This window comes from Periplaneta americana, chromosome 1, assembly GCF_040183065.1.
Source record: "Periplaneta americana isolate PAMFEO1 chromosome 1, P.americana_PAMFEO1_priV1, whole genome shotgun sequence".
In the NCBI taxonomy this organism is placed as follows: Eukaryota; Metazoa; Arthropoda; class Insecta; order Blattodea; family Blattidae; genus Periplaneta; species Periplaneta americana.
In genome coordinates this window covers 83,970,140-83,990,669 of record NC_091117.1, presented here as the reverse complement: position 1 = coordinate 83,990,669, position 20,530 = coordinate 83,970,140, and the positions used below count along the sequence as shown (strand labels likewise).

The 20,530-nt window shown below is 35.2% G+C and overlaps 1 protein-coding gene across 1 annotated transcript in view; it reads right to left on the bottom strand.

Moving 5' to 3' along the window:
* Positions 1 to 19,767, bottom strand: part of LOC138697568 (phospholipase A2-like) — a 76,568-nt gene extending 56,801 nt beyond the window's left edge. Inside the window, exon 1 of the mRNA XM_069822918.1 lies at positions 19,610 to 19,767. Coding sequence (XP_069679019.1) covers positions 19,610 to 19,642 — 33 coding nt within the window. The 5' untranslated portion in view covers positions 19,643 to 19,767. The remainder of the gene's footprint in view (positions 1 to 19,609) is intronic.
* Between the last annotated feature and the right edge of the window lie 763 nt (positions 19,768 to 20,530).

Below are 20,530 nucleotides of genomic sequence, written 5' to 3'. Positions count from 1 at the left end.
CATCTTGATCAATCCCGCGGATAAAAATCTCAAGCTTTGCTGAATCAGTAATGTCACTGCTGTCATCAAGAGCCAGTGAATAATATAAGATTTTTCTTGCTTCTTTTTTTTAACCTTCCTCTTGAATATAATCAGGAATTTTCTAAATTCTTCTCTCGATGCTTGGTTGAGAAATTCATAGTTTTTCAACATTAAAAACTTCTTATGGACAAGTTATTTAAGCTATTTTAATCATTGCTCTTTTGAGAAATTTTGTTCTGTTAAAAGGCTTTAGAGCACGAGATATTTCAAATCCCATTAGGTTTTACATTTATTTATGTCATCTTTCTCTTCCTGGCTATGACGTAAGACATGTCAATTTCTGACGTCTAACAGTTCGTTGGCACATAATATTGAATCAGTTTTTCTACAATATTATTATTAAATGAATAACTAATAAATAGTTACCCTTATCTAAAGATTAAGAAAATTAAAATTGAGATAAAACATAATAATTTTATCCTTCTAGGGAGAATATCTAAAGATATAAATATTCATGCACGTACAGAAGAACTATAGAAACACATACTTAGTGGTCAGTAATAATAATAATAATGATAATAATAATAATAATACATTATTCAGTGTGGCAATTAATGTTTCTATATACTCATAATTGAACCGTTGAGCAAGGTAAACATATTAAATGTTGTCCGACAGAACAACAAAATAGTTCTCCTTCTCATTCTTCATGAAACCACCCTTTACTGCTTGTAGAGACAGAGTTTGTAGAGCGACATGATACCGCCACTGCTTGCCTTCAGTACGTGAATGAAACACACAACAATGTACAGGAAACTCCTCGTACCCGTTTCAAAGTCTGTGATTACACGATGTAATCACGACACCCGCTGATTAGACTTTCAAGGGCAACAGAAAAGTATGTATTATAAATCATTTTAAATGTTATATCTAGAGTCAGTAGAGAGTTTTCGCACCTTACTGGTCTGCTAAACGGTTAACGCTATGTTGACGTCAGAGCCATTCACCTCACTTTATTTCAATATCTGACCCGCTATCTCTAAACCGATAACTTGGATGTGAACAGAGTTTACCGTAGACCTAATTCGGTGTTAAAGCATTGCATCTCATTTGAGATTTACCATTGCGGATCATGTTCATCTAGACCTACTTAAAACAGGTCAAGTTGGATAAATTATTCAGGCTTAAGTACAAGAAGGCTCAGGAAAGTATTTTTCGTTGAGATTCCAACTGATAAAAAGTTTGATTCGTGAGTATTTCGCCAAGCGAAAAAACATCTTTAACTCGCCGTAACTTGGAAACAGTAAAGATGTTGAGTAGTGATCACTTTTAAAAGTAATCTCCATTCTTTGTCAACATTTCTCTCGCTTTGATCCCCCCCCCCCTAATCTAACGTTAAATAAAAGTTTACCGCCTATCAACTATTAAAAAATTACAGCGCGATTGATTGACTATCATAGAAGCTGCGACATGATAAATGTCGTATAATATAACCTTACTTTAAAGAAATATGTGCACTGAACCTTTACGATTCTTTCCGAAGTTTTACGAACGTGAACATACGCCACCAGATACGTCACTATTGACGTGAACATGGCGTTAGCCGTTCAGCGGGCGACGAGAGTGCGAAAACTCTCTAGTAGCTACTTATTTGTGATGGCATGTGCACTGGAATCTATTTTCGTAACTTCAGAGAAACATAAGGCAGGAAGGACGGACATTCTTCCATCGCCTACTGGAGTCTCTTGCTTCAAAGAGAGAAAGAAATGGAGATGTATTCTATGCATTTCTTTAATTATTGTTTTCCGGACCTATATGGTCACCTGTTATGACACGCAGATACAAAATAAAACATACAGGAATTGTATCTACTTTCCAGGAATAACAATTTAGAAAATATCAGTCTGTAGATTCGGATAACAAAGCAAATAATAATGTCGAATACAGAATTCGATAGTTGTGGGCTGAATAATATCGAGGGCATCATGCCAGAAGGGCGTATAAACAAAACTGTAATTTTACAGTATAACCATAAAAAGATGGGATGATTTTTTTTCTTTCGTTGTCTAGTACATAACGAGGTACTTTCTTTGATATTTTCTCATGCCCATTGTAATAATAACCGATTTTTTCAAACATAAAAGTAGGGTTTCATTACAAATATCTCAGTATCACAAAATTTGTTGTACCACCGCTCAGTCGGTTAAGGCTTGCCGATCTGAAGTTGCGTTTGGGCGCGGGCTCGATCCCCGCTTGGGCTGATTACCTGCTTGAGTTTTTCCGAGGTTTTGGCCAACCATAAAGTGAATGCCAGGTAATTTATGCCGAATCCTCGGTCTCATCTCGCCAAATACCATCTCGCTATCACCAATCTCATCGGCGCTAAATAACCTCGTAGTTGATAAAGCGTCGTTAAATAACTAAAAAAAAAAAACAGAATTTGTTGATACGCTCTTCTGGCATAATGCCCTCGATATGGTAAACGAAGAAATTACCAAAAATTCCAATTTTCATTTCTTTCTTTGCAACGAATGATAGTAGCTGCCATTCTTTATACCTATAGGCCTACAATAACGTGGTAAACATAAAATTGCCAGAAAAATGTGGCTTAATAATAAGTTTGTCCAAAGGCTTCACTAGTGATTAATGTAGCAGGTAAGTGACCAGGGGAACGTTGAAAATGTCTCTGTTTGGCGTGAACGAGCATAGTTTACCAGCAAATGCGTACTTCCCGGAATCTAGTAGAAAATCCGTCGCAAAGCCATTAAATCTCACAGGTTATGCATTTCATTTTGTGCGGACTCGTCTGGAGAATAGGATAAGAATTACTTTAACTGTTCATTGTTTATAATATTAGTGGAAGGGTAGGCAACAAAAGTCGAATATAGTGTAATAAAGAAAATTCAGGTATTTAACTTCTCACGCCAGAACCCGTTAGTCGCAAAATCCTATTGTCTCAGACAGAATACGGTTTTCTTCAACGAGTTAGATACTATAGAGAGGCTAAAGACCTCTGATAAGCGCTCCCTGCGGAGGCCAACAGTACTATGGATCGTTCCCTAAAAAACATGGCGTCTTTAGTACCGCCAGCCTCCGCAAGGAGTGCTTATCAAAGGTACACTGTAACGAGTTGGTACATGTATTATATTTTTCAGATACATCAATATTTAATTTAAACATTTCGCTATAGGTTTTGTAAAAAGCTGATTTATAAATGAAAAAGTAATAATTAAGACTTTAAAATTTCCAAAAATGTCTCATTCCCTCGGATTTAAATGAAATGTACCGTAAATCATAATATTCGTTGCTGGATAATTAAACCCTCTCAATACAGGTACCATGGCCGCAGAGAATTATAAGATAAGACGGACTGAGCATAAGCGAAATATCTGTATTAATAAGTTTGTACCATCAAGAGTTTAGTATTTATTGTGTTTATAGGGCCTACTCCAATTTTCTTTTTATTAATGCGTTAGGGCTCTTTTTGTTACCAAAGAGGAAAGTTAGCACTTGCATCACACACAATTTGTCATTATTGTTCAAAATAATGTAAGAACAGTTTTATTCTGCAAAAGCCTCTGCTTAGTTGCGAGACACGTGTGAGATCAATGCTTGTTTCAAATTATATTAGATTACACGATGTCGCCATCACGCGAAAAGAAGTGTACCTAGCTGTGGCTCCTGTTGTTTCTGATAACAATGTTAATCGTAAATATCTTATCGTTTCAATAAATGTGGTGAGTTATGATCATGAGTAACTTTCTATTAGTGTCATTCTTTAATTATTATGTTGCATGCTAAGAGATTATTTGTAGTTTTAATAATTTCAGTTTTCAGAAGTTCTCTGTGTTAATTCCAATTTCAAATGAATTTTTCTCAATAACTTAATTACTGGATATTTTTTTTTAATTTTCGCCACTACCTTTCCTATATTTTACTCCTATTAGTTACATACGTCGTCTCTCTTGAAATCACCTGGTGAGCACTGAATTACATGATTTCATATTAGGTTAGACTAGCTGTAAGGTAATTAAATTTGTGACGAAGTCAAAAAATTATTTATTTTTCTTCTGCCGATTAAATTCATCCGTCTTTAGGTGCTTTGCTTTGGTTGCATCGAGTATAGCTTGTCATTTAATATCTGGGCTATATTTAGTGAAACTAATAAAACATAGGCCTACAGCTGTTATAAAACGTAAAGTTTTGTGTGTATTTTACTTTTTACTTATTAACATAGTCTTAATATGTAACTCAATTCACAATAATACTAACTTCATCACAGTCATTTCCTACAACATCCGAGCCACGCCCCTTTGTTTTGACTAACCGAAACATGGCGGACCAATGTTCAATTGTCTTCAACTTTCTGAGATCTTTGTCCTCTCTATAGTATCTAGCTCGTTGGTTTTCTTCGAGGAGGCACCGTCTGCCTATAATGTGGAAACCTTTCGCTTGCTGCACCCACATTCATAAACGCGACATAGGCCTATACATTCAGCTGAAGACGAGTAATCACTAGAACGATATTTCTCAACTCTCAATACAGTGTATCTTCCTGGTTATTAGCGTCCTGAAGTTAGCAGCTTCTAAATCCAATATTTACACTGTTGCAACAGTTCCGCAGACCTACAATCGTAACACATTGCGCACAACGAGGAATTACTTTAACTCACAGAGGCTGATGGGAAGACTACATTCTGACTAACAGATTTTTACTTATTCATAAGGAAAATTGTTCTTATTTAATACACATCAGTATTACTGTTGTTGCATCAGTAGCGCGTTGGTCTTCCACCCAAGTAACCCGGATTCGATTCCCGGCCAGATCGTTATGGAATTTGTGATTGACAAAAAGCAGATGTTGCAAAATGTTTTTCTCGGGGTAATCTCTCTTCTCTTTATCATTCTACCAACAATCCACACTCATTTAAATCTACAACAGTTAAAAATAGGATCGCGTTAAGTCTTGGGGTGGGGAGGGGGTAGTACGGGTTTCCGATGCTGATACAGAAAATCCAGGCCCTAGGACTTATCAGTAGAGCTAGGATTTATATATAGTAAGGGTTAAGAATGACGCCGAGTATAGCTGAGTCGATGTGATGCCGGTTAAGTAGGTTTTAAGCCTGGTTGACAAGATTCGAAATTCAAGAAATGTCACAAGGACTAGACAATGCAGCTTTTAAACCCTCCGCTGTTTAGTAAGTGGGAGTTAAGAGCATTAAAGACTATTAACGCTAACTAATGAAAGTACTGGATGACAAGAATGAAAAGTATAAGGAGTGGGGGGCATGCCGACTAAAATATTAGCTTTTATTACATACGAATCCCAGCTCTACTTATCACGTTATCAGGTACTCCTTGGGTCTGGCTTTGTTAGGACTGAGGCAGAATGGTCCAATTGTATCTGATTCACGAATGCGGCCCAGGCCACCTTGGACAATCAACACATATAAAGGGCGCACCATGACCAATGCGTGCTTAAGTACAAAGATCTGTCCAGGGTCTGATCCTCGAAAAGCCTACCCAAGCCAAATGTTATTTTAATTTATTGCGTATAATTTTAGTCATTCATTCATTCATTGATTGATTCATTGTGCTCTGCAAGGGTGGGTGTTTCACCGCAAACCCATCATTCTCCAGTCTTTCCTATTTTCTCCCTTCCTCTTGATCCATATACCTTAATGTCATCTATCTTCCCCGAACTTTTCTCCCGTTCACCATTCATTCCAGTGTATCCTTCAGAAGGAAGTTTCTTCTCATCCAGTGACCCATCCAATTCCTTTTCCTCTTTCTGATTAGTTTCAGCATCATTCTTTCTTCACCCACTCTTTCCAACGCAGCTTCATTTCTTATTCTGTCTGTCCATTTCACACGCTCCATCATTCTCCATATCCACATTTCAAATGCTTCTAGTCGCTTCTCTTCACTTCGTCGTAATGTCCATATTTCTGCCCCATACAATGCTACACTCCACACAAAGCACTTCACTAGTCTCTTCCTTAGTTCTTTCTCCAGAGGTCCGCAGAAGATGCTCCTTTTTCTATTAAAACAGGGCTGGGCACATTACGTGATTCTGAGAAATGAGCGCTGTGTGCTTTAAAGAGCGGTCCTTGCGAGCGTGGTGACGTATGCATACTGTTCGTCATTCAGTGTCGGTGCAGTGGTGACTCTGCAATATGATGGCGAACTTTGAAGACGGAGCTTCCGCTCATACATTAAAGCAACTGATGAACATGATAATGATGATGATAAGTATTGTATCACAGAATATTCCGAAATTGCATTAGTAATGCAGTTTTTTTTAATATAACCTAACTGATTAAGAAGTTCAATATCCAACGGCATTATTCTTTACAACATGCTACTGAATATGACAAATATGTTGGTAATGAACGCCATAAATTAATACAACTTAAAGAAAATGTTTCTCAGGTACTTTATATCAGAGTATCTATTTGATATTTATATTGCATTATAAGTTATTATGCATTTAGTAATACATAATTTTAAATTATACAAGTAATATGTTATATCACAGTATAGTCTGTTACAGTTTATGATATCGTATCTTATCATATATCATATCATATCATATATCATAACATATATCATATCCATATCATATCATATCATATCATATCATATCATATCATATCATATCATATCATATCATATCATATCATATCATATCATATCATATCATATCATATCATATATCATATCATATCATATCATATCATATCATATCATATCATATCATATCATATCATATCATATCATATCATATCATATCATATATCATATCATATTGTATTATATTGTATTATATTATATTATATTATATCATATTATATTATATCGTATCGTATATTATATTATATTATGTATTAACAGGATGATAATGCACTTAGTGAATCGGCTATGAGAATTAGCTACAAAATTTGCCACGAAATTGCAAGAGAATTGAAAACATTCAACCAAGATGAATTCAACAAGCGATGTTTAATTATATTGGCAGGTGAACTCTCCACAGCAACTAGGGAAGTGGAAGCCATACGCCTGTCACGTAGAACCGTGGTGAGGAGATTGCAGTATGTGCGTATGGGTTATGTAAATAAGCCTAATGATTTGTGTGTGTGCATAGAGCGAAGTTTATTCCAGTAAATTAATAAGAGTGTTACAGAGTCTGTAATGTATAATGGATTGATGTAATATCCTTATAAACTATTATGTACTGACAGACTGAATGACTAGAACAACCGTGGCTCTTGTTACATTAATGCAGGGAAGGTAGCTGTAATGCGAGTCCGCCACTGCGTGAGCGTTCTGCTCTGGCTTGGAATTGAAGTGTCTCGCGGAGCGAGAGCAGCTCTGGCCGGATATATGGAGCCGCTCTCATGCCCGGCCCTGTATTAAAAGCTTCCTTTGCCATTGCTATTCTTCTTTTGACTTCTTGGCTCATGTTACTGCTTATAGTAGCAGTAGTTATTTAATTGGAGTTGAATTTCTGTCGTTATTAACATACGAGTATAGAAATACAGCGATAAAATTGTAGAAATTAACTAAGCCAAAAAAGTAATCTACGTAAAGATAATTTTATTTTTGGTCCTACAGAACCAAAAAAGTAATAGCTGTACTAACAATAAATAAACATTGAAACACAAAAGACAGATATGAAGTTATTAAGAGAATACGATGGTACAGAAATAAATAATTAATGTGAAAGTACGACACATTTGGGCTTCTCCAGTCAGTTCTAGAGTGCCGATTTGTTCCGCGGATCTGGGATTCAATACTCAGTGCTAACTGGAGTGGTACGTGTGGGGGACAAGAAATTTGTTCTGTTTCCTTTAACACACTCAGCTTCATGCTGTTTTTCTTCATTTACTAATATTATAAAATAGGGATACAGAATAAGGTGTTCGTTCTTCGGAGATGCCAGCTGAGATGTTCATGTTCATGCCACACGCAGACTCGCATTAAGGTGCGTACACACTTAGCGAACGAACAACGAACGAATGATGAAGCAAAACTTCGTTGTTCGTTCGCTGTTTGAAGCGACGTACAAATCATCAGCAAATTGTCAGAAAACATTCACGTTCGCTGATTATTCGCTATAAAGGCAGACGAAAATATAATTATAGCAAGTGCAGGCCTGTTTCATAAACACAGTAATAATATTAAGTAATAATATTAAGTAATAGTATTGCAGTCATGAAAACAATTTTATTAACCGACTAAATTCTGTTTCATAAACGTTTTGCACGAGTCATAAAATACGTACAGTAGCCAGATGATTTGAGGTTAAGGCTGACAAACATAACCAAGTTGGTCTGCACTCTACAGCTATTTATATTATTCTCTCTGTTAACAGTTGTTGAATGAAATAAGTTTTGAAGTACTATCTTTAATAGCAACAACTGAGTAAATCGTAATATGTGTGAAGGTTTGGGAGACAATTTATTTCAGATAAGATTGTAAATCACTGCAACTCGAAGTTATTGTTTCTGTTATTTGATTCAGTTGATTTACGAGTAAAAGAAACAATATGATAAATCTAAAATATTGTGAACAGATATTTATCATTCCTAATTGTTCACGTCTCTGCTGTTGTAAAGTTTGCAATTCCAAAAACAGTGTATCAGTGACAGAAGCGTGTGTGTGCGCGCGCGTGTGTAAAAATTGGACCTCGTTATCTAAAGAAGTACCATATGAAAATGTTAAGCAGTGAAAACTTTTGATGACAATATTGTACCAGCCTTAAGGACAGTGTTTAACGACAGGGTTAGTGGACCCTGCAAAGCGTCTTATGTAAGATATTTCAAGTTCCGTTATAATTCGGAATACTGCGCAAGTACTTAAATAAAAAGGCTTAAAAATTATTGGTGCAAGCGTAAATAAATACACATAAAAATTACTCTTTTACCAAAAATAAATAAGTAATGCAATAACGACATAAGTATTTACGCGGTGAAGTCGTTCCTAGAAAATATAGTGTTTGAGTTTGAAGGTGTGGATGTTGCAGAAGATTAATGTTATGACGAAATTAATAAAAATACTGAAATTGTCTTAATGGGTTTTTATTGCTGATTATGTTGTAAGTAGTATTTTCAAGAAGTTACCTGACTATACAAAATGCAAATACATATGTTCTAATTAGAGATTGTGATGTGGAATTGTGGATACGGTACCTATAAATCTCGTAAGTTAATTTTAGTTTATGCCCTCAATAGGGGTGGTTTAAAGTAGTCCACATATTTTGTAATAGATCTACTTGTTGATATATGTCTGCAAAAGATTTTGGCTCACCAAGATCTTCACAATGTTAATTAGTGAAGAGTATATAGATTCAGGTTGTCACAAGTATACATTGAAAAAACATTTCAATAGGTACAGAAAATATTAATATTACTGTATTTTGTTATGTAGATGTCCCATAGGCATATATTTCTGAACAATTATTATAATTTTAAAAATGACGAGAAAGGAGGGAAAAACGTTAAGTTCAATCATTCAAATAACATAAAATAATGTAAAATATACAGTAATTACTTTCTAACAGTTCTATACTGTAATTGAATTTAATTTAGGTTTCATCCTTTCCAATTGTTCCTCTTTTACAATTACATAAGATAGTTTTCAATTTCAGCCTGGTCCACCTACATTGGCGTCTATGACAGTTTGTAAGTATTTGTAAGTATGGAGAGGGACTTTGTTAGTCATTCATTTTGTCTCTTATGCTTTTTAAAATGGGGAAAAGACGTGAAAATAACTTGAAGGAACAGAGTTTTTTGCGAAAAGTTCTCGAATTTAAAGGTCAACTATTTCATTATATTCGTAACTTTCTTGCATATGGTTGTAGGATATTCGTTGTCTAAAATTTCTTGGACGTCGGACAAACACTCCCTCTTCATCACTATTTGAGTCAGAATTATCCATTTCAAATGGTTTCATGGTTTTATCTTCAAAATCTAACCCTACATTGGCATTTACTTTTTACAAATTATTAAACTATTACTTAAAATACAGTCATGGAACTAACGTTAATATTATTAATAAATTTAATTATCTTTGCTGCTTTATGAAACGCTTTAGTAATATTATTATTTATTTTAGTAATAATATGAGCGTTTACAGTAATAAATAATATTATTAAATATTACTTTTATGAAACAGAACAGTAATAATATTACTTAATGTTATTACCTTTTTAGTAATATTACTTTTATAAAACAGGCCCCAGGGGAAAGTTTCAGTACACGGATACCTCACTGACAATAATTATCTTAAAATATTAAAAAGAGAGATTTGTCTGTGTTTGTCGTATGCGCATCATGCTTACGAAAAGACACTTTTCAATGCCAATAATTTATTTTGTGTGCACAAGGTTGGAAATTTGTTTTTTCTGGGCGTGAATTTGTCCAAAAGGAACGACATATGTTTATACGCGAACCAAGTTGACTCGTACACTTCATCACTCCCCATTCCAGAACTTTTTATGGAATTCTGTCTTTCACTCCAGAATGATGTCAGTAGGGATTCAATTTTCTTTTTGACTTCTGCTCCCTACAATAAACAAAAAACATATATCCACTGAAAATAAATAAACAAAAATAATTTTCAAATTTTGCACGTGTTTGACTCGCCTATCTTGCAGCTAAACATCTTTCCAATAGGTTCCCAAACATCATGTTTTCTTACTTTATTGTGGTAAGTAGGATATTTGGGATTCCATGAAGTTTCCTGCTCCCTATATGCATTAATAAGATTTATAACAGCGTCTTCCGTCCACTCCAGTTTCGACATCCTGTTAGTGAAATTGAACTAAGCGCTGCGTTCTGCTACGAACTACAAGCTAGTGGCAAATCCCGTCCACAACGAATACCAACTTCCTTTGATGTACCGACAGGCGACGGATCACTTCCGAAGGCAAACCAAACGATCGGTTTGCCTTTGCTGCGACGTACACACGTACCGATTTCAATCAACGAATGCAATCGTTTGTCTTTCGTTCGTTGTTCGTTCGCTAAGTGTGTACGCACCTTTATGGGAACATGTTACTGATGCTGAACGAGCGATGTCTTGCTTCGACACTCGCTAGCATCCGAGGGATGGGTCAACAGTTAAGGCTGCCTAAGTAATGTACCGTTAATGCTTGGAAACACTATGTTCACTGGTGACCGTTAATTGAGCTAGGTCTATATATTATTATGTACACATACAATTCTTAAAGTTTGTCATTCATTTCGTTTCTACCTTCTCGGAATTATATCTGCAGTGCTCGGGAAAAGTGACATAAATCAGTTTCCACAAACATTTTTTTGATAATTTATTGACAACTTATACTGGTTTATGTCGATTTGATTTTTTTCTGTATGAATTATTGTAATGGGAGAAATACTTATGTATTTTTTTCAAGCGAGCAGATGTTCCGTAAGTTGTCAATAAATTATCAAAAAAGGTTTATGGAAACTGACTTATGTCACTTTTCCCAAGCACTGCAGATATGTATAATGGACCTGTATTGAACAGACTACATAAAGTGAAGGTAAATGTAGCCTCCTTCAAATACCATGAAGACACTTGGGGGACATGGTGGTAGAACCCCATGTTCACTTGACCTCGGGATTAGAATGAGGTGGTGTGATCGGCACCCGGGAAAGATCCGGTATCCAATTTGATAGGAGGCTGAGTGAACCTTGGGGCCGTTCTGGAAGCTTGGCAACGAGAAAATCCCGTCACTACCCGGGATGAACGCCCTACATACGGAACTTCATTCTGTCCCACCTGTACAAGATGTAGCCTAAGTTACTAAGCTTATATAGTGCGTATACTAACTGGCTCCGCAGTAAAGCAAGCGGCAGTATTCGACCCGGCAGCGATGTAAAGTTGGTACTGTGTAGCGCCTGGTTTGACACGAAGGAATATTACATCTCTCTCGCTCCCTCCCACTCTCCACCGTTCAATGCGGCCGAGGTCATTGACTCTAACTGCATGATACCAACACAATTCCTCGAGTCCCCGCGTTCTGCTTGCCACTTTTCCTGCGGTGATAGTATACGCACTGTATAAACACACGACAGATGAGAAAGAGAAATATAGTAATGGCTAAGTTATTGAGGAGTTTCGAGTATTTAAATAGCCTATGAAATGTGAATACAGGAGATTAATATTCTTCTAAAAAATATTTATTTATGGAAAGAGCGAATCAAGATGTATTTCATCCTAGATTGAATTGCTAAGCACGCGAGGCGTAGGCTAACGTATTAATTTCAACCTATGGATATTAAAAGTTGTAATTAGTTTGTGTCATACGATATTTTTTTTCAACACAGAGAAAGAAATCAGAGTCATTCTATTCTTAACTGTAATTGAAAGTAATTGACGCACTAATATTTTCTTGCATTTTGAAGTTCGAAGATATGTGAAGTTGATTAGCTGTCGATAAATATTTGAGCCGATCCTGTTATTAAAAGAAGAATAAGGTCGTAAAAGTTGTGTTAGAATAATTGGCTATTTTATTCGTTGGTGATTAATTTTATCCATCTTTATTGTTAAAAGCATTCGAAGAATTTGCTGCCTAATTCACTAATGATTAAAATACAATTCTATCCATCCTTGGTTTAGTAATGAGATTTCAATTATTCAATTGCAAATTTATAGGTAAGTGTTAGAAAGATAATAACACAGTAATATTAAGGACTGTATAAATCGCTAACATAGCAATATTAATGACTATACAAAGCACCGGCTCGAAGAAATACGAGAGTATGAATAAATCAAAGAGTGTATAGACCAGCCATGCCAAACTCAGTTGAAGGGGAAAGTGTGACGTCAAAATCACTCCAAATCTTTTAGACACGATTGATGTTCATCGATCTCAAACTTGCTTCAGTGGCGGGTAGTACATAAAGTCATGTCGTAAAAACAATCATCTCTCTAAACATAAATTAGGATAAGATTGATAAGTCCACACACAAACTATTGAAAATTAACTGATCGTAGACACCTCTTATTTTCCATAATGCATCAATATTCGGCTAGATTGTGTTAATACATACACGTAGGGAAGGTCAAGATGATAATCATGTAACCTTGAATGTGCAACTTAATTACACTGATTCATTAAAAAAACTATTCACAACAATATGTCGATCCAAACATTGCAATTATACGACGTACAACTTTTTTCATGTTAGGATACATTTCTATTGTCAATAACTGGTATTAATTTTGAGCACTTTTCCCTGATGTTTTGATGAAACTGTTTGGCAATAAATAGTTTAATCCTTTTGTCATTTATGACATTATAAATATTCCAAATAAAAAGAAAATAAACAAAATAAACAATGCAATAACAATTTGATATAATTACGTACCTGTAAGTTTATTTTTTCCCTAATCTTTACCATGGGCAGCATTGAAATGACGTCTGATATTATAATGCCGTATAAAACGAAATTGAAGGGAACATAATAGTCAATTAGGTATATTGTCTCCTTCAACATCAAAATAATAATAATAATAATAATAATAATAATAATAATAATATTCCCATTCCTTATTGAAGCTGTATCTTGGTATTTTAGACAGTGCCATTTTCAAATATTCTGTAAACTGCTCGCCACTGAATGTTTACGACGTTTTGCAGCTAACGACTGACTAAACAGAATGAAAACAGAGTCACGGACAGGAGGTGGAGGAAGTAGGGATGGCAATGTTTGCGCTCTAGGGAGCTCATGTTTGGCATCTCTGGTATAAACAGAATCAAAACCAAATCCGTACGTAAGTACATAAAATTTTAATTCTGGGGTCGCAAAATGAAAGATGTTTGGAAGTTGCACAAATTATTTCATGCCTTTACTATGCATATGTAAGAAAGATAGAACATTATAAATGACAATATTATCATGTATTGTGAAATGAAAGAGTAACACTAAAGCATCAATTGGGAAATATGAAATAATGAGGAAACTTTATTTTAAGATCATCAGTTCTTAATTTTCCCATGCAATTATAAACCGTATTTGAAAAGAGACTTAATGCGAGAAAGTCAATGAACAGAAAGCTATACGTTATATGAATCACCTGCGTAGCTCAGAATGTAGACGCGTTTGTTTGCTGATCGGGAACTGCGCTTGAGCGTGGGTTCAATTCCCTCTTGTGCTAATTACCTGGTTAGCTTTTATCCGAGGTTTTATCCAATTGTAACGCGAATATCGGGTAGTTACTTGGCGAATCATCAGTCTCGTCTCGACAGTTACCACCTCGCTGTAACATTCTATCGATTTTGAATAATCTTGTAGTTGATACGGCGTTGTTAAATAATCGACTAAAATGCCTTAAATTTAAACGCTATATAGTTTTCTCTCAGTAATGCATTTTATAATAGTTCCAGAAGAACTTTTTGTCTCATACATTGATGAGGAAGAAATGCTAATTTTAATATAATGAGCGGATGCTTTTAAAACAGTATGTGACGATGTACTTCTGGTGACTGCTTGTGGTGGGAGATCCTAGTTATTCCTAAACTTAACTTACATCTGGCACAGCTGTAACTTAATTGGCGACTTCTTACCACAGACTAGTGGAGTTCGTTTGCGGACAGACTCTCCGAGGTTTGTGGTGGATAATGATGCTGTTTAATAAGCCTCTTTTTTAATTGGGGCTTCCCTCTGTCTTTCACTTAATAATTACTCTGTTGTCACCATACTATCCTTCAGTTGTCCCTGAATACTTTCCAAACGCATCTCAATTAAGATTATATTATAGCTCATAACGCTCAAAACGGTACGTTTAATGATAATTACAATTGACATAAAATGATGTAAATCTGCTTAGGTAATTGACAAAAAATGCTTAAAGAATTGTTTATCAAATACAGTAATTAGCTAAGATATTGTAGCATTTAGTATGTAACAATTTTTTTTCGAAGCTTTTATTTGACCCCAGCGAAACCATATTTTTTTTTCTGCAGCCATTATAAAAATGTTTACAGAAACGAATAGAAGAATTTGAAATGTGGATATGGAGAAGAATGGGACGTGTGAGTGGACAGACAGAATAAGAAATGGAGCTGTGTTGGAAAGAGTGAAGATGCTCAAACTGATCAGGAAGAGGGAAAGAAATTGGTTGTGTCATTGGCCGAGAAGAAACTGCCTGCTGAAGGATGCATTGGAAGGAATGGTGAACGGGAGAAGAGTGGGGGGCAGAAGAGGATATCAGATGATATCGATATTAAGATATATGGATAATACTCGGAGACAAAGAGGAAGGCAAAAAATAGGAGAGATTGGAGAATGCTGGGTTTTGCAGTGCTCTTGGGCAGAACACTACGAATGAATGAATGGATGGATGAATGAATGAATGAATGAATGAATGAATGAATGAATAACTTACGAAATATAAAAGAAAAAAGCAAATGCTGGAAGGATTTCGGGATTTGGTTTTACATAAAAAAGTCTACTCCATGAAATTTCACATTCCTTTTTGATATAAATGACTGAGAATTCATGTAAGGAATATGTAACTATGTCAGGATGTTCTAGAAGATGAAGTACTTGAAGTTTCTACATTAATTTCGACATAAAGAATATCATACGCGATATGTGTCCCTATCTACGTTGAGTTTAAGGGCAGATATTTCCAATAATTTATCTATAAAAGTCCTAACAATCACTGCTAATTGAGTAACCTATTGGTCAATGTAGTTATATCCATTTTTTTTCTTTTTTGGCTAGAGCGAAAAATCTTGTATAGCTTTTCTCAATCAAGCTATCAAAAATAAAAAATAAAACATAAAAAAATATTTTTGTTAGTTAACAAAACATGTATAATATGGCATAAGAAATATAACAATAAATTATTAAAATAAAATGCACTTGACTAGTTTTTGCGGCTGGACAAAGGATTTAGCTGATTTTGAAATTTCTGTGCCAAAATTTTAGACAGATTTATGCATTTATGTGCTATAAACCCGAAAATATGTACGAAAATCTAAAACGTATCTGCTAAAAACTTTAATATTTATGGGTAAAATAGTTAAGTAATGTCAATTTTCTTATATTTTTGTTGAACAATGAATTAGGAGTGTCTTATTCTAATCTTGTTTTACAAATTTTCAAGAACATACAGACCTAGTGCATCTATTTACGTGGAAATAGATATAAAAATTTATTGCAAACTCTCTAGCATCTCTTAGCGTTTTTTTGTTGAGCTCGCAGATGGTGTTACATGTCAACAATGTGACGTTGAAACGTGTTCAGGTTTCTGTCCAGCGACAATTGTGATATATTGGATTTCATTTGAAAACAATGTAGTTAAGAACTCACGACACTCGCAATCATATAAATATTCAGATTCTATCTAGACACCCGGGAACTTCTCTTCGTCAAGGGAAATTCCCAAAGAGCCTAGTTCGAGAATCGAACCCAGGACATCCAAATCTTGAAACCACCCTGCTGAAAACCAGACCATAGAACCAGTCAAAAAAATGAATATCAAGTATTCCTTTTGGCATGATTATGATGGTAATTTGGTTGTCACCAGAGGTCTGTGAGGTTTGATAGGCCTATAATGAAAATACTAAGTATAAATTGGACGGAGGTACGCAATAATAGACCAACCGACAATTTGAAAAAAAAAAGTAGATATTTGCACAAATCTATTGGTGGTAGGCTAATTTAACTCGGGAAAAACCTCAAGAATGCGATATCTGAATTTTGCTGCTATTTATAAGCAAACATTCGTTTATTGCATAAAATTTGTTTATTTATTTTGCTTTGAAACATTAGTTCAACTGCTGGTCTCTTATTAAAAATCGATTAGCCTTTTTTGGTATTATTTGTGCTATTTTTTGTAATAGTGTGAATGTTATAATACTTCTTGCATACAATGTTTTATACAGGGTGTTTCCGGGGTGGTGTTACAAACTTTCAGGGATGATAGCGAAGGGCACATGTATCAATTTGAGATAAGGAACCATGGTCCGGAAATGACTGAGTCGAAAGTTATAAGCAAAAATAATTGTGCGGAAATGGAATTGTAATTTGGCAACACGTGCCCTCCTTCCCTTAACCTTTAGAACAGTCGTGGAAAAATGGTATGGGCCAGATGTCTCCTACGTGGGTACTTGTGCCGGTACATTCTGTGAGCTTGTTTACTGTTCCCATTGGCTCATCCATATTCGAAAATCAGGTCTGCTTATTCCGTTCTCGTGTTCCTCCATTTCACTAGGACTGATCGACTGGACACTGCAACTTGTACACATACACTACTGTCTACAGACGTGCATAGCAGGACCGACCATGTCCGTTACACATTACGCTATCTGCATTGCTTTAGTGTAGTTTCCTGTCCCCACCCCTCAGACAGCGCACTGAATGGAATATTGTAAGTAAGTAACGTAAACAACGTCAGATGAATACAGTATGTGTAAGATGTACAGATAAATACACATAAATAAGATGTACAGAGGAATAAAATTATTTCATTTCCACTCAAATATTTTTGCTTGTAACTTTCGACTCGGTCATTTCCGGACCAGGGTTCCTTATCTCAAATTGATACATGTACCCTTCGCCATCATCCCTGAAAGTTTGTAACACCACCTCGGAAACACTCTGTATAAAAAAGGTTTATTTCAATGGCCAAGATCTTGAAACAGATTTTTGGCACTTGGATCACTATTGCTAATCACCGTCCAATTTAAAGAAAGTCATAAAATACAAGATTGTTTTGAAATTCCTAATTCTTTGTCCACACACTGTAATGTTACTTAGACATTGAACTTATATGCCTTATTAAAATAAATTGGTTAGTAATTTTATTGTTGGCAATTCTGAAAAAAATTCAGTTGAAATTAATTTTATTCTGTAATCCAATAATAAATATAAATGTAAACCATCTATACCAAATCACAAACTGCACCTTTGGGTTTTACAGTGCGTTACGAAGACCACTCTCAAATTTTCGGTGAAGTAGTGGTATTATTGACGATTCTTACGAAAAAAAAAAAGCCTTTTAGCGAGAAAATATTCGTTTCTCATCACAAGTTGTAAGTTTAGCATACCCTTGAATGAAGCCAACTGTTTCTTACTCAGGTTTTCAGATAGTGATGTATAGTCTTCACTAACCAAGACACTGCTCATAGCACAGATAATATTGAATACAATATTTTCATATAAGCAGAATTGTAACTTTTTTTTTTTTTGTTTGAGTGTAACCGTCCTTCCGGACAGATTTGTTATTTTGATGATAGTGGTTTCCTCCTCTCGAACCTTATCAGCCAGAGTAATATGCGCACTTTCCAGGCAATATCCCACAGTTGTTTATTGAAAGAGCCCATTAGCGAAGAGTAACACAGAACACCAAACTATGCAATTTTTATATATGCTTATTTTTTAAAAAATATGATTTAAGTAGATTTGCATTTAAGAGAAAATATCCAGCTTAACTGGTTCAAAAAATATATTTTTATGTTTTTTTCCGAAATCTATAATATATATTTTCTCCTTTCTGTCTATGAAATAATTTTCTAAATCTCTATATTAATTTCCGAATAATGACCAAAAATATGCGCTAGGACTGTGCCAGATAGCGCCGCCTGTTGGTAAATTTGTCATTCGTTCTCCGAAACTTAAAATTTCAAATCGTTTCCTCATAACTCAAAAACTATTAAAGATAATACCATGAAATGTTGCATGGTTATTTTATATGTCATGAACTACGATTTCAATTAATAACTTTATCCTTTCGTTAATAGAAAAATAATAATATACAGTATTTGTGTTACAGTTTCAGAGAAACTACAAAAAAAATTCTACTTACACTGCAAATAATTTAACGATATCGATTCACTCTGTTGCCACAGCCTTCTGGAATAGGTCGAACAAAAGAGCTATAAAATATTTTCAAGATTGTGAGAGCTAGAAGGTATACGGTGATTGGCTGTACAAAAAATTGCTACAATTTCGAAAATTTGAAATGCGGCAAGTTGTTTTTCTTTTAATCCAAGTAGTGGTTGTTTTAAATGAATATGTGAATAATAACCTCGTTAATGATAAACTAATTCAGTAAGGGGATTTGAGAAAATGAAAAAAAAAAATAATCTACGTAGTTCTCATCTCATATATTTAAGCTGAATGTTTTTCCTTAAGAGATTCGATTTAAAGACAAAGAAACCTCGAGATATTTGCATTTTATATATGTTGTTTTATGTTGCAACGCCCTATATATACATTAAAACATTGAAATTAAGTTTAAAAACATGTGATAAATTATTATCATACGAAGTTTCAGCGATGTCCAATGCAAAAAATAAAAAATAAATAAACAAAAAACCGGGCCCTACTTGTTGTACCCCATCCAGAAGAAGAAACCTTACGCTTGAATGTAGATTAAACGAAAATTGTTATTTTATTACTTTCTCTTTATGAATTATTTTACGTATGATTTACTAAACACTTTAAAATTTTCAATCAGTATTTCCTGCTAATCTATAATTTTTCTACTTTTTTCCTTCCTTTGAAGAGAAGTGTGAAATGTAAAGTGCTTCGGTTCCCTTACCACTAGAGCTGGAGGCCCTCACCTTCATGCTGTGGCTCTTCGCCGAGGTGTTCATGATCTGGCGTGGAGGCACTCACTATGTAAGCTGCTTGCTGTAACTCTACAGCCGCTTCCATTCAAGGTCCACGATCCCCACTCCCAAAGTTATATATTTCTTGTGTTTTACCTCTAGCCGCCTCCCCCCATCTCTACTGTTGTACACTTGATAACCTACAACTTATACCTTTTATTGCAAAAGTAAATCATTACTGTGATTCTGAAGGTCGGAAACTCATACATGCTTGAAAGCTGTAATTCCTTCAGCTGTTTCCGTATTATTAAAAAACCCCCGGATGCATGGAAATTTTGTTACACTGACGCATAAAGCAAGGTGCATGGGAATTCCGGGATGTTAACTCTCCTATTAGTAGACTTCTTCCGCCCTATATGTCGGATAATCTACTGTGTGAAGGTGATATAGCTCAAGTAAGAGAAATAAATGTTTTCGAACTATAAGGTTCGAAGCGGGACGAATAAATTGCTTCACCATAACAGTGACATGTTGTTCGTTGGCCCGGTTGCATGAAAGTCGCTAACTTAAGTGCACTTTATATCCAATATCAGGAATTGATGTGAGTTCTGTCTCTAATTACGTTGTATAACTTTGATCTTAGGTTATGTGAACTTCATTTAATGCTGAACTAACATCATTGCAGTTGGCCTGGGTAGCGCAGTCGGTATAGCGCTGGCATTCTGTGCTCGAGATTGCGGGTTCGATCTCGGCCCAGGTCGATGACATTTAAATGTGCTGCTTAAATGCGACAGGCACATGTCAGTAGATCTACTGGCATGTAAAAAAACTCCTGCGGGATAAAATTCCGGCACACCAGCGACGCTGATATAACCTCTGCTGTTGCGAGCGTCGTTAAATAAACCATATTTTTTTAACATGATTGCAGTCGGC